We start from the raw sequence: 12,922 nt of genomic DNA, 5'->3' as shown, positions 1-12,922 counted from the left end.
CACCGAATTGTGTTCAAATTTTCAAAACCTGGCAAATTTTGTAAAATGGGCATGGTAATTAGGGGGTGTGGCCACAAAAATGGGCATGGTAAAAAAATTCCGCTGCGTTTCACACGGCAAGTGTTTTTGTCCCTCTTTCTGTTTACAAAACGTTAGCAGGTAGCAAACGCTGGAGCCAGCTAAAGTGAAACCTTTGATTTTGTTTTCCTGCATTTTGCAAGTGGGGTTTTTTTTTTTTTACTCTGGTCAATTAAAAAATGTAAAATGGAAGTTCTACTGAAGTTCAACCACAGCATGGACAGGGGATATATTTTACTACATTTTCAGGATTCTCAAAAACAGGGATTATCTTCCAGCGCGCTACCTTTGCTGTGTATTGACCTAGTGCATTAATCCTTTAACGTCTTGTAGATACTTTTTTAAAAAAGAAGTTCCCATGCATTACTGTAGAGTCTAAGGAAGAAAATAAACAAGGGCAACTTTACCCTATTTACACTAGGTTGGGGTTGTGTAGTCACCTGTAAATCCAACTTTAACCAGTAAAATCCTTCCATTAAAAGGCAAATACTATACAAATGCACCCAACACTCCCTAGATACTTGCCATGGCATGTCATATTAAAGAGTAAGCTGGATCAGCACACTTTGACAAGAAGCATAAAAACCAATAGCATTACTATGCTAAGACCACATTCCCCAAACAATGCTGAAATGATCTATGAACATTAAATGCTTATCAACCACAGGAGAACAAGGGTGACCCTATCCAATATTGCCATCTAGTGCCAATTAGACATATGACACAGGGTAAAGTATTGCAAAATATCAGAAAGGAAAAAAACACTTTAAATACCAACGGAGCCCGATGTGAAATGTACAAGATTTTTTAATAAAAAGTTCAGAAAAAAAACAATTTCCATTTCTACCTAATGCACATCATATTATCACTAGTTTATTTATACTAAAAAATATAAATTAACCTGAGTAATTTTACATAGGAGAAAAACAGTACGTGCAAACTAGCAGTGGTGGAACTAAGTGGTTGTGATTACACCCTCTCCCACACTCCCTCAACCCCACTGGAGCCTCAGAGCTCCAAAGACTGGTTTAGTCCATTCCTCTGCCAGGATAGACAGTCTATTCCAGTTCAGTAATCCTGAACCAGTGGCTTTTGAGTAACATGTTGCTCACCAGCCACTTGGATATTGCTCCCAGTCAACTCAAAGCAGGTGATTATTTTTTAATTCCTGCCTTCCTGCAAGTTTAGTTGCATAAAAACCAGATGTTCTGCCAAAGCCTCCCGTGGGCTGCCAGTCCTCATAGGGCAGGAGTGGCCATACTTTACTAATGACAAGTCTAATTTTACTGATGATTTCTCATTATGATCTACATCCATAGTACATCAAATATGAGATGCAGGACAAAATATAATCAACCACAGAAATATATGTATTTTAACAGTCTGATTTTGGCATGACGTTATAACTTTACGATAAAACCATATGAAAAATATTTTTTTTTCTTCACTAAATTGCTCTTCTTTAGCAAACCACCAATTTTTAATAGTGCTAAGGTCCATAAGAAAGTTGTAAGTCGGTAGGCTGAGTTTTCTACATGCCTGGATCTGGCAAACATATTAAGCTAGAGTAAATGCCAGACTCACTGGGTAGAGTGCAAGTTATGAAGGCGCAATTTAGGGAATTCCCATCCTGCACATTACTACTACAGTATGTGCACAATGGCACCCCAGCACACAGGCATCCTCACATTATTCATTTTTTAACTTTAAAAACACAGGTCAGTGACCAAGAGGCCCTTGCAGCATCTCATGCTCACCAAAACTTCCTAAATGCAAGAAAAGAAGAGGAATCAGAACATCTGTATTTTAAATTTACATGCATTTCAACATGCTGTTAATCTCAAGAGATTCATGTAAAAATGAATCTATTTATAAATGATATGGTAAATTCACACACACATACGGATGCCCTCTGTGTCACGGTCCCGCCCCTGCCCAGTCTCCACCAGGTGAAAAGGTGGCAACGCTACACTTACACAATATCTAACCAATACCAAAACATAAATATAGCTTTACATTGTTTATAAGTAGTGTTTGGCTGTGTAGATTCCCACACTGCGCAATCCCCAAGAGTTCACACAGTGTGAGACTAAGGCAGGGGTGTCCTTTTTGCAACAAGGGCCAGATTTGGTGAGGTGAAAATGTGTGGGGGCCGACCATTCAGCCTGACCTCCATTCCGAGGTAGCTAGCTTGTGATCAGGATCATTCACTCCTGAAGATGGACGCGTACACTGCGTTTAGGAAGTGGAGTCTGTTTGGATTTATTCTCCACACCTCATTTAAACAAGGAATAACGTAGCCACAGCAGTAATATTTGGGCACATGATTAGTGAAATGATCATCTATACTGCTGCCTGTGTGCTGGAGGTGTTAGTAATAGACACGTACTGGACACAGGCAGCAGTATATAGACCAAGTGGCAGATCATTTCACTAATGTGCCCAAATATTACTGCTATGGGATTCCTGATTGCACTGTGCTGGCGGACCACATTATTATTAATTTCATGACGGAGGCTGAGGGCCGGTGTAAATTTGAAATTGGGCCTCAATTGGTCCGCGGGCCTGATTTTGGACATGCCTGGACTAAGGGATCCCAGTGTCCAAATTTTCCAAATAGGTTCCTTCTTTCTTCACTCACCTTATTACCAGTTTACAATTTTGCTAATGAAGGTGAATTGCCCTTTAAGCTGTGAGTCTAACTTCTCCCAAGAGACCTGTTATCTAATTTTGTTACAATTACTTATTTGCTTGTCTCAAATTTGTTACAAAAGTATCCAGTATCTGCAGCTGTGGCTGTTCTAGACTCTCTGCCAAAAGCCAATTAAGTTAGAAACATTGTTTGTTTTTCTGGCTGTTCAGTGCAGAGAAAATCGGGACTTTCCAGTACAAACGAGGGACTGCAGGGTTGAGCTGTCAAAAGAGGGACTGACCCTCTGCAAACAGGACAGTTGGAGAGGAGACTGGCCGACTGACACCTGGGCCCACTAACGCTTTCCTGGAACCCTGCTGAAGTGAATTAATATAACTCATGCAGCAACCAATCAGAAACTTGCCTACACACCCAATGTAGTCAACTACTGATTAACCGACATAGGCAATTTTTAATCTTTCCCCTACATTTGGTGTGAAATATACACAGGGTCAGACTTGGCCGGCCGGACACTGGGAAACAACACGGTGGTCTCCAGCCCTCATGGGACCTGCCAACCCAGACCTGCTCCTCACCTGTGACTGAAGGCCAGTGGCCTCCCCTGATCATGGCCTCAAATGAAAAATTCATGGAATGCACAGAGGGGGGCAAGGGGGATTGCGTTGTTGAAGAGTGGACGATCTGACCATCTCAGACTAGGGCACAGCTCATGTGTGGGGGATCCTGAGGTGGCAGCCCAGGTGGGACCAAGACCCCTATCCTGACACTGAATATACACTACCAGCTCAGCTGTTACTTCTTGCCAATGTTGTTAATTAAGGTGCAAGATAACAAGATAAATAGGTGGGTATTTTCTTCCATATAAGACACAATATCATACACAAATAGGGTTGTAATTGTAACAATATAAGATAACAGGTCCCTTGGGATAAGTTAGACTCACAGCATAAAGGGCAATTCACCTTCATTAGCAAAACTGTAATAACTGAAAAAAACACAGAAATATGTTCAAACTTTTATAACTTGCAACATTTTGTAAAATGAACATGATAATTAGGGGGTGTGGCAAAAATTGCCTCACTATGCGTGGCAACTTTTTTGTCCCTCTTTTTATTTCCAAAATGTTGGGAGGTATAATCAGTGACTTGATGGGGGGCACATGGGTCATATCTGTTGCTTTTGAATCTGAGCTGAATACTGAGGATCAATTTCAAACTCACTGAACAGAAATGTCCCATGTGGCCCCCCTTCAAGTCGCTGACTGACTCAGAGTTATAGAGCTGAAAAGCAGCAAGTAGTGTTCTGTTCTGTTAGACACCCAGCCTTTATATATTACATTTTTGGCTAACTAACTATATTAGAAACTTTTTTTATTTTGCACAGCCTATATATTTACCCAGTTTTTATTTTTACACTGAACTGTTCCTTTAAGTTACACACACTGTAGGAAAGCTCCATCAGCAGCGACTACCTCAGGGCGGCAAAAGCCTTTTTACCTCACCGCTAATATATGTCTAATTACCACCAAATGCCAATAAGAGCGAGTACCTGTATGATGAAAATATCACCCAGCAACAATAAGCGTATTGTTAGTCACATGGTCTATTATAAAAAAAAATTCAAGCTTTACGAGAAACATTTCCTTCATGTTTGGTCTCTCTGGGACACTGTAGTTATTGCATCTGCGCTGTCTAATACTACAAAGTGAATCCGATTCTCATTCGCTCAAGAAACTGCTGCTGCTTTCTTATTGGCTAGCCGCGCCATCTTGCTATTGGAGGCTTCTGTACAGCGCTCATTGGCTGCTTTAACCAGTGACTGTTCTTCTGTGTGAGCGGAATCGGAGTGCAGGATGGTAAGGAGATCGTGGCTTGCCCGTGTCTGTTTTTAATGCAGAAGGATCTGTCATAGAGATGTTGTTAGTGTGAATGTTCAACCCTCCTATACGGCTTCATCAGGCTGCCACGGGCTTCTTATTCAGTCAGAGGCTTCGGGCCTGCAGTGGGGAGAGAAGTGAACGTAGTTGGGTGTTGCTGCTGTCATATGATCTGGAGGAAGCGAGACCCTATGGCGTGCCGCGGTTAATAGGTTATATATACAGCTGAACATTTCCTGTGCAGGACAACGCTCGTATTTAAAGAGGCCACTATGTTCGATGTGCCTGATGTGCTGTGTTTATAATGCAATAGTGACTATGTGTATAATATAGGCTCTGACTGCGCATATAATAGTAGCATTAAATAGTAGCATACAATAATAGTAGCATATAATAACATACAATAATAGTAGCATATAATACCATACAATAATAGTAGCATATAATAGTAGCATATAATAACATACAATAATAGTAGCATATAATAGTAGCATATAACATACTATAATAGTAGCATACAATAATAGTAGCATATAATAACATGCATATAATAGTAGCATACAGTAATAGTAGCATACAATAATAGTAGCATACAATAGTAGCATATAATAGTAACTCAGAGCTGTGTGCTAATTGCACGTGTAGTGGCTTTTTTATTGGTCATTTAATAGTTTATCTAATAGATCATTTTAATTCTCTTCTTTAATCCAAGACCCTCCCTCCCTAAGGAAAACTATACCCCCAGAATGAACAATTAAGCAACAGATAGTTTACATCATATTAAGTAGCATATTAACGAATCTTACCAAACTGGTTTATATATTTAATTAAATCTTGCCCTTTTGCCTTGAGCCACCATTTGGTGATGGTCTGTGTGTTGCCAGAGATCACCTGACCAGAAATACTACAACTCTAACAGGAAGAAGTGTTCAAGCGAAAGACACAACTCTGTCTGTTAATTGGCTCATCATGTGACCTAACAAGTATGGTTTGTTGGTATGTTTGTGTGCACATTGAATCGTAAAATCCCAGGGGGCGGCCCTTATTTTTTTTTTAAATGGCAGTTTTCTATTTATGATTACCCAATGGCACATACTACTAAAAAAGTATATTATTATGAAAATGATTTATTTACATGAAGCAGGGTTTTACATATGAGCTGTTTTCTGCCATATCTTTTTATAGAGACCTACATTGTTTGAGGGGTATAGTTTTTCTTTAATGTCACAGGCTCACAGCAGCACGGAGACACAAATAGTAAAATGATTTATGAAGTGCCCCCTATTTAGTATATTGTACTTTTCAGAATGAGGAAAATGCTAACACAAGCACAGAGAATCTTATGGGTGCCCTCACTGTAGCTTCATGATCAGACAGAAGAGAAGAGAGGAGAGGGTTCAGGCATTTAGTTCTGTTCTCACCTAGTGAAGGCACAGGGCGAGGGATCATATTAAACCCACTCATGTCATGGAGGGCCTGAGAACAAAACAGCCTTGGTGGATCCAGCCTTATATGTTGTTAAGCCTATGGTCCTACATTAGGACCTATCTAAAGACAGCACTGTGAAGGCCCACACTACATTGAATAAGGTTGTGCCTCTGCATTGCAGAAACACTTGATAAAGGGCCTGGGAGGCCCGAAACATTGCCTTTTTGTATGCTATGGGCTAAATAAATTTTACACTTGAACACTTTTTGCAAATCTAACAGTGTGCTGCTGGTGATTTTTTCGATGTACTGATGTGACTCTAGGACAGGATAGGGTCTTCTGGTTGAGCACCTGACACAACAACAGTGGTCTATTCTGGGAGGTGAGCGCTCCATATTTGTGACTTTCTGCATTGCACAAAGGGATGGCTGCTTCATAGGGGATGAAAGGACCGGCCTCATAGAGACACAGGGCACTTGCAGTGTGATGGCATGTGTCCAGTTGCCGTAGCTAGTCAAACCACTGCTGCTCAATTCAGAACTACTCAAATGAACAAAATATAATTACGACAGAAGTTCAAAGAGGAAGCATGAATGGGCATTTCCCCATAGCTCTACTCATAAAGTCTTTTGCCATCTGCCTGCTTAGTTCAGTAAAAGAAAACCGTGAGTTGAGACAAAGGGACATGTAGATAATGTGTACACCTACCTTAGCGGGGTAACTCACATTACAGAATTGGGTGCTATGGCACTTCGACTAGTTGTCTGCAATGGGAATCGGAGTTGAGCTCCCAAATCTGTACAAGCATCCACTGACATACATGTTAATTCAATGCCATAAGCAACATGTAACAACTAAGGTCTTATTGGACCCGTTGGAACACACTCAGGACTTGATCCAGTTTCAATGAAAATCTCTGATCAAGTACCTGCATGTTATGTGCATACAGTTGGTCTCACAACAGTTGAGCAGACTTATATTGTAAACAAGCCTTTATTCACACAAACTAGCTGTTTCAGTTCAAGGATATAAGCGGATTATTTAGAGGAATGTAAGCATGCATGTCTCCGTTCAAAGTGACCATCATTTGTTTCCTGTCCTGTGTCGCACGGAACTTAAAGGGATACTGTCATAGGAAAAATTTTTGTTTTCAAAATGAATCAGTTAATAGTGCTGCTCCAGCATAATTCTGCACTGAAATCCATTTCTCAAAAGAGCAAACAGATTTTTTTATATTCAATTTTGAAATCTGATATGGGGCTAAACATATTGTCAATTTCCCAGCTGCCCCAAGTCATGTGACTTGTGCTCTGATAAAACTTCAATCACTCTTTACTGCCGTACTGCAAGTTGGTGTGATATCACCCCCCTCCCTTTTCCCCCCCAGCAGCCAAACAAAAGAACAATGGGAAGGTAACCAGATAGCAGCTCCCTAACACAAGATAACAGCTGCCTGGTAGATCTAAGAACAGCACTCAATAGTAAAAACCCATGTCCCACTGAGACACATTCATTTACATTGAGAAGGAAAAACAGCAGCCTGCCAGAAAGCATTTCTCTCCTAAAGTGCAGGCACAAGTCACATGACCAAGGGCTGTTGGGAAATTGACAAAATGTCTAGCCCCATGTCAGATTTCAAAATTGAATATAAAAAAATCTGTTTGCTATTATGAGAAATGGATTTCAGTGCACAATTCTGCTGGAGTAGTACTATTAACTGATGCATTTTGAAAAAAAACTTGTTTTCCCATGACAGGATCCCTTTAAAGTTGCACAGTACCGCCTTCAATTGTCCTCCTGCATTTGTCTTATTGCAGAGAACAAAACTCTAAGTTTATTTTGGCATCCAGTTATAGAGACTTAAGGACTCATTCATTATAATATAGTGTACTTCCTGCTGAAACCTTTTATTGAATTACTAGCCCAGCGAGTGTATTACTGAATTCCTAGCATCCCCAACACCAGCAGTTACAATTAAGGTCAGCTTTATCATAGTTATATCTTCGTTTATACATCAACCATCATGTTCTGACAGCCTACTTCATAGACAGCTATGCATGACTATCTCTGATTTCCAAAGTACTTCATAGTGTTAATATGAATAATACGCTAACTGCCACTGGGATGATCACAGTGCAGTATCTGAGAGCACCCTTTCAATCACTCTTTCCTTTATTTTGTGCATTTAAATCATTCTGTTTTAACATTCTTTTATAACTCTCCAAAATAATTATTTATGTTCATTTTCCTAATTTGTACCACATTTTTATTTTGCTTTCTTTTATTTAACATCGCTCATGTTTCACCCTTTTATATTCCCCTCTCTACAATCAACTTCTCCATAAGCCTGGGCACAGAGTAAGTTCTTCTAATCATGCACTACTAACACTGGTGAAGGATCAGTGATTTGCAGTCTTTGGTTAACTCTCTCTCTGCTGGGAATGTCTTTCTATCTTTAGACAACTCCTGTGATATCAGTCTCAGTTCAGTCACTGACAACTGTTGAAATGCACAATAACAGTATATTGGAGTTTGATTTTGGAAGTGTATGTGGATACTTTCTGTTTATTCCTATGGGATTTTTAGAAGTGTATTTATCAGCCTTTATTTGAATTATTGGTCCCTTCTATTCATTATATGCATATTTTGTTTTTTTTACCATGATCCAATCATCAGTGGAGTGAAAACATTTTGATCTAGATATACTTTTTATACCATGATATCAATTCAAACTATATTTTCAAACTCAAATGTCTGGTTTTTAGTAAGCAAAAAATAAAACACAAATGTAAAAATATCTCTATCTTAACGCTGATGAGTTCATATAGAAGTCAATGGGATATGTCCTAGGCAAAATTCAAGTAATTGTTTTCGAGTTTTTCAGTTTTAAATGCACAAATTCAAGTTTTTTAAGGCTATAAAATTGGAAAGTTAAAGGTATTCACGTTTTTTTCTCGTTCTATTCAATCGAGTATTTTACATTCTGATTTTTTTCCATTAATAAGCAAACGTGTTTTTTTAAATTGTGAGTTTATTCAACGTAGAATAAATTCTAAACCTCACAAATTCAAGTTTTGATAAATAGGCCTCTCCCAGTTTGCTGTGTGTGCATGTATTAAAGAGTGGAATATTATGTTATCTTCGCCTAACCATTGTGATTGTATGATCAATTTATCTACTGTTTATCACTGTCATTTTGTGTTTAAAGCTAATTTTATGTTGCTCTATGAAATAAAAAAATATATATATTTCATTCTGATAACTGGGTAACAAAATAATTGGGGCAATGAAGATTAATTCTTACGGGGAGTGGGTTTATTTTTTTTGCGCATAACAGAAATTTGTTTAAATTATTAGTACTTTATTTTGTATATATTTTCCAATTGACCTTTTATCTTTAAAATTCCATTTAAGTTGGTTTTAGTATTAGGAGATCTGCACATCCCTCACCGGTGTAATAGTCTGCCTGCAAAGTTCAAAAAACTGCTTGTGCCTGGGAAGATTCAGCATATTCTGTGCACAGGAAACTTATGCACCAAGGAAAGTTTTGACTACCTGAAGACCCTGGCTGGGGACGTTCATATTGTCAGAGGAGACTTTGATGAGGTTCTTTCTAATTCCTATTCATAACTGTTCATACTGTTATAATACACAAAAGCCATGAATATCTTGTAAATTATATTCTTATAAACTGTAGGGATGCACCGAATCCACTATTTTGGATTTGGCCGAACCCCCGTATCCTTCACGAATGATTCGGCCGAATACCGAATCCGAAATTCATATGCAAATTAGGGGTGGGAAGGGGAAAACATTTTTTTACTTTCTTGTTTTGTGACAAAAGTCATGCGATTTCCCTCTCCACCCCTAATTTGCATACGCAAATTCGGTTCAGCCGAACAGAAGGATTCGGACGAATCCTGCTGAAAAAGGCCGAATCCCGAACCAAATCCTGGATTCGGTGCATACCTAATAAACGGTGAGTTCTGATGTCATCAGTTATCGGTGAGTAGTGATGTCATTTCTGTCAGACGACTCACTGAATCTTGTGTATTATAATAAATAAAGTACCCCTGCTACTCCGAAGTTACCTCGGAGTTCCATGACTCCTCTGTGACTTATAATATCCTTATAATTTACAAGAGGGGGTACTTTATTCACTATATAATACACAAAAGCCATGAATATCCTGTAAATTATATCCTTATAAGCGGTGACTAGTGATGTCATCAGTTATAATCGGTGAGTAGTGATGTCATTTTTGTCACATGACTCACTAAAACTTGTGCATTATAATAAATAAAGTACCTCTTGTTGGAAAATATGAGATTAGAAGTTACCTCGGAGTTCCATGACCTGTATAAAAGGTTATATGGTCATGGAACTCCTCGGTTACTTATAATATCCTTATATTTTATAATAGGGGCTATTTTTTGTTCAATATATACTATTAACTGTAATACTCGGTTAAACCATTTATAGAATACATTGTCATAATAACACTGTAAATCATCATGGGTTCATAGACAACTTAAAGCCAAGCTCACAACTTGTAACAATTTTTGAAAGCCATACACAATATTATAAAAATAGAAAAAGTTTGTAGATTGTGTTAATAATTTCATGTAAATATTTATTTCCTTTCCAGAACTTAAATTATCCAGAACAAAAGGTTGTGACTGTTGGGCAGTTTAAAATCGGTTTGATTCATGGCCACCAAGTAATACCATGGGGTGATATGGCTAGTCTGGCCTTGCTACAGAGACAGTTGGATGTTGATATCCTGATTTCTGGACATACTCAAAAATTTGAAGCATTTGAACATGAAAACAAGTTCTACATTAACCCAGGGTCTGCTACCGGAGCTTACAATGCATTAGAAAAGTAAGTAATTTGTACGTTAAAATTCATGTTATGGCTAATGATTGTCTACCTTTTGGTGATTGACCAGTTGCGTAGCTCCAGCTTCCTCCCCCCAAAACCAGATGTTATTCAGTCACACTACAGCATGGTAATAAGAACACTGGAAACAAAATATAAGACTGTTTCCAGGTAAAAGAAAAATCAGTCAAAATAAGATTGAGGCCTCCAAAATCCTACTTACTCTCTTTGTGAAGTAGCACTGCCCCAGCTATAGATCATCTCTATGGAGCTTCTACATCAGTGTCTTACTGTACCCCTTTTTAAAGTCATTTTAAGGGAAGGGGGTAGCACTAATGTTTTGTTAAGCTGATATGATCTTTTTTTTTTGTTCAGTAACCATGTGTTATGTTTTTTTGCAGCAATATTATTCCCTCCTTTGTACTGATGGATATCCAGGCCTCCACTGTTGTCACCTATGTGTACCAGTTAATTGGAGATGATGTTAAAGTAGAAAGAATAGAATATAAGAAATCATAAAATAAAACTGCCAACTGTTTCATGGCCTTGATTTTTTTCATTCCATTTATTTAACTAAGATGGTCATGACATATCCTGCAACAGCTATAGGCAGATAATAATTAACTCTGTACTAATGTTTGATTTATAACTTCCTCCGAATTTGCTGCAGTAGGCCTCTTGTACATCAAATAATTTGTAGCAAATTGCGTGCCATGTTATTTACGTTGTAAAAAAAATATCGACCTGTAAATATCAAATGCTAAGAATGGTGTGCTACTGTGAAGAAATAGTATGTATTAAAAGTTTATAATCCACTTTTCATTACTTGCTATTTGTATGAAAGAAGTTATACATATTACATTTTACATAATACAGTAGAACCCCCATTTTTCGTTTTTCAGGGGACCAGGAAAAAATTATGTAAAACCAGGGAAATGTGTTAAAGTAACTTTTTCTTCAAGTACTGAAAGGATAAAGGAAATGAGTCTGTTTCACTTTGAGATACAATATTTACTGCGTTAATAACAAGGGTTAAGCGTTGCAGCATTAATGTTACACTATGGGGGGCATGTGCAAGTCAGTCACATACACAACCTAAAGCAATAAGTGATTGGTGCAGGACTGTATAAGGGGCAGACTAATTGGAATTGACTATTTACAGGCAGAACCATGGTAAGATATATATCTGGTTAGTATTTTAAACCACTTTATTGCACAAATAACATTATTAAAGGGGAAAAAACTGTTTTTGGGTACATTAGGACAACATTTTTGATGTAAAATCTGGAAAAACATTCCTTTAAATCAGGGAAATGCACCCATTGAAATGCATTATAAATTAGCGTGACCACAAATAAAAAATATAAAATGTGGTAAAACTTAAACGCAGGGGACTTAAAATCAAGGCTTCACTGTAGTCTGCAATTTTTGGTACAAGGAATCCATGAAATCATAAATCATGTCAGCAAAGATCATATTAATCATTTAAGATGATACAATCTATAGCAATGACACAGAAGTCCCACTATACCAACACCTAAGCGTTACAGTTTGGGGTTCAATTGTAACCTGTGAAAAAAATGCATTGGTTAACAATTTCTGGTGCCAGCTGCTTGTTGTTCTACAGACAACCCCATAGTGCATGACATAACTGCCAGGTCATTTCAGTGCAATCTGTCAGCTCCTCTGGTCCATAATATTTGCCTTGGTTCTTACACTTTAAGACTTGGCGACATCCAAGTAGCAAAGGGCTCCTCCCAAAGGCAGAAGCATGAGCTGTGATGAGAACCTTTGTGTTTGTTCTGAGTTTTGGGAGACCGAACGTGACAGTTCTACCAATCTGCTCATCCAGTACAGATCACTGCCACACCCCTCACAATTCTTTACACTCTCCTGCACTAATGGTGCATATTTTACTAGATGACAGAAACTTGTCAAAAGAACATTTTGAAGGAGCCACATGTGCCATATTCATGCAGGCAGAGAGCTCCCTGTATTGTGACCAT

At 38.3% G+C, this 12,922-nt stretch overlaps 1 protein-coding gene across 2 annotated transcripts; it reads left to right on the top strand.

Moving 5' to 3' along the window:
• Positions 1–4,432: 4,432 nt before the first annotated feature.
• vps29.S (VPS29 retromer complex component S homeolog) lies at positions 4,433–11,736 on the top strand. Of its 2 annotated transcripts, XM_041580374.1 has the most exons (5): positions 4,481–4,586; positions 8,382–8,393; positions 9,450–9,641; positions 10,684–10,919; positions 11,318–11,736. In XM_041580374.1, exons 1-5 carry the CDS (start codon positions 4,584–4,586, stop codon positions 11,433–11,435), a joined length of 561 nt encoding a protein of 186 aa, XP_041436308.1. In that variant the 5' UTR covers positions 4,481–4,583; the 3' UTR covers positions 11,436–11,736. The 2 variants fall into 2 exon arrangements, with proteins under 2 accessions (XP_041436309.1, XP_041436308.1); XM_041580375.1 differs by lacking the exon at positions 8,382–8,393 and having other exon boundaries at positions 4,433–4,586.
• The last annotated feature ends 1,186 nt before the right edge of the window (positions 11,737–12,922 follow it).

The sequence above is a fragment of the Xenopus laevis genome, chromosome 1S, assembly GCF_017654675.1.
Source record: "Xenopus laevis strain J_2021 chromosome 1S, Xenopus_laevis_v10.1, whole genome shotgun sequence".
NCBI lineage: Eukaryota > Metazoa > Chordata > Amphibia > Anura > Pipidae > Xenopus > Xenopus laevis.
This window is presented reverse-complemented; position numbering and strand designations above follow the sequence as displayed.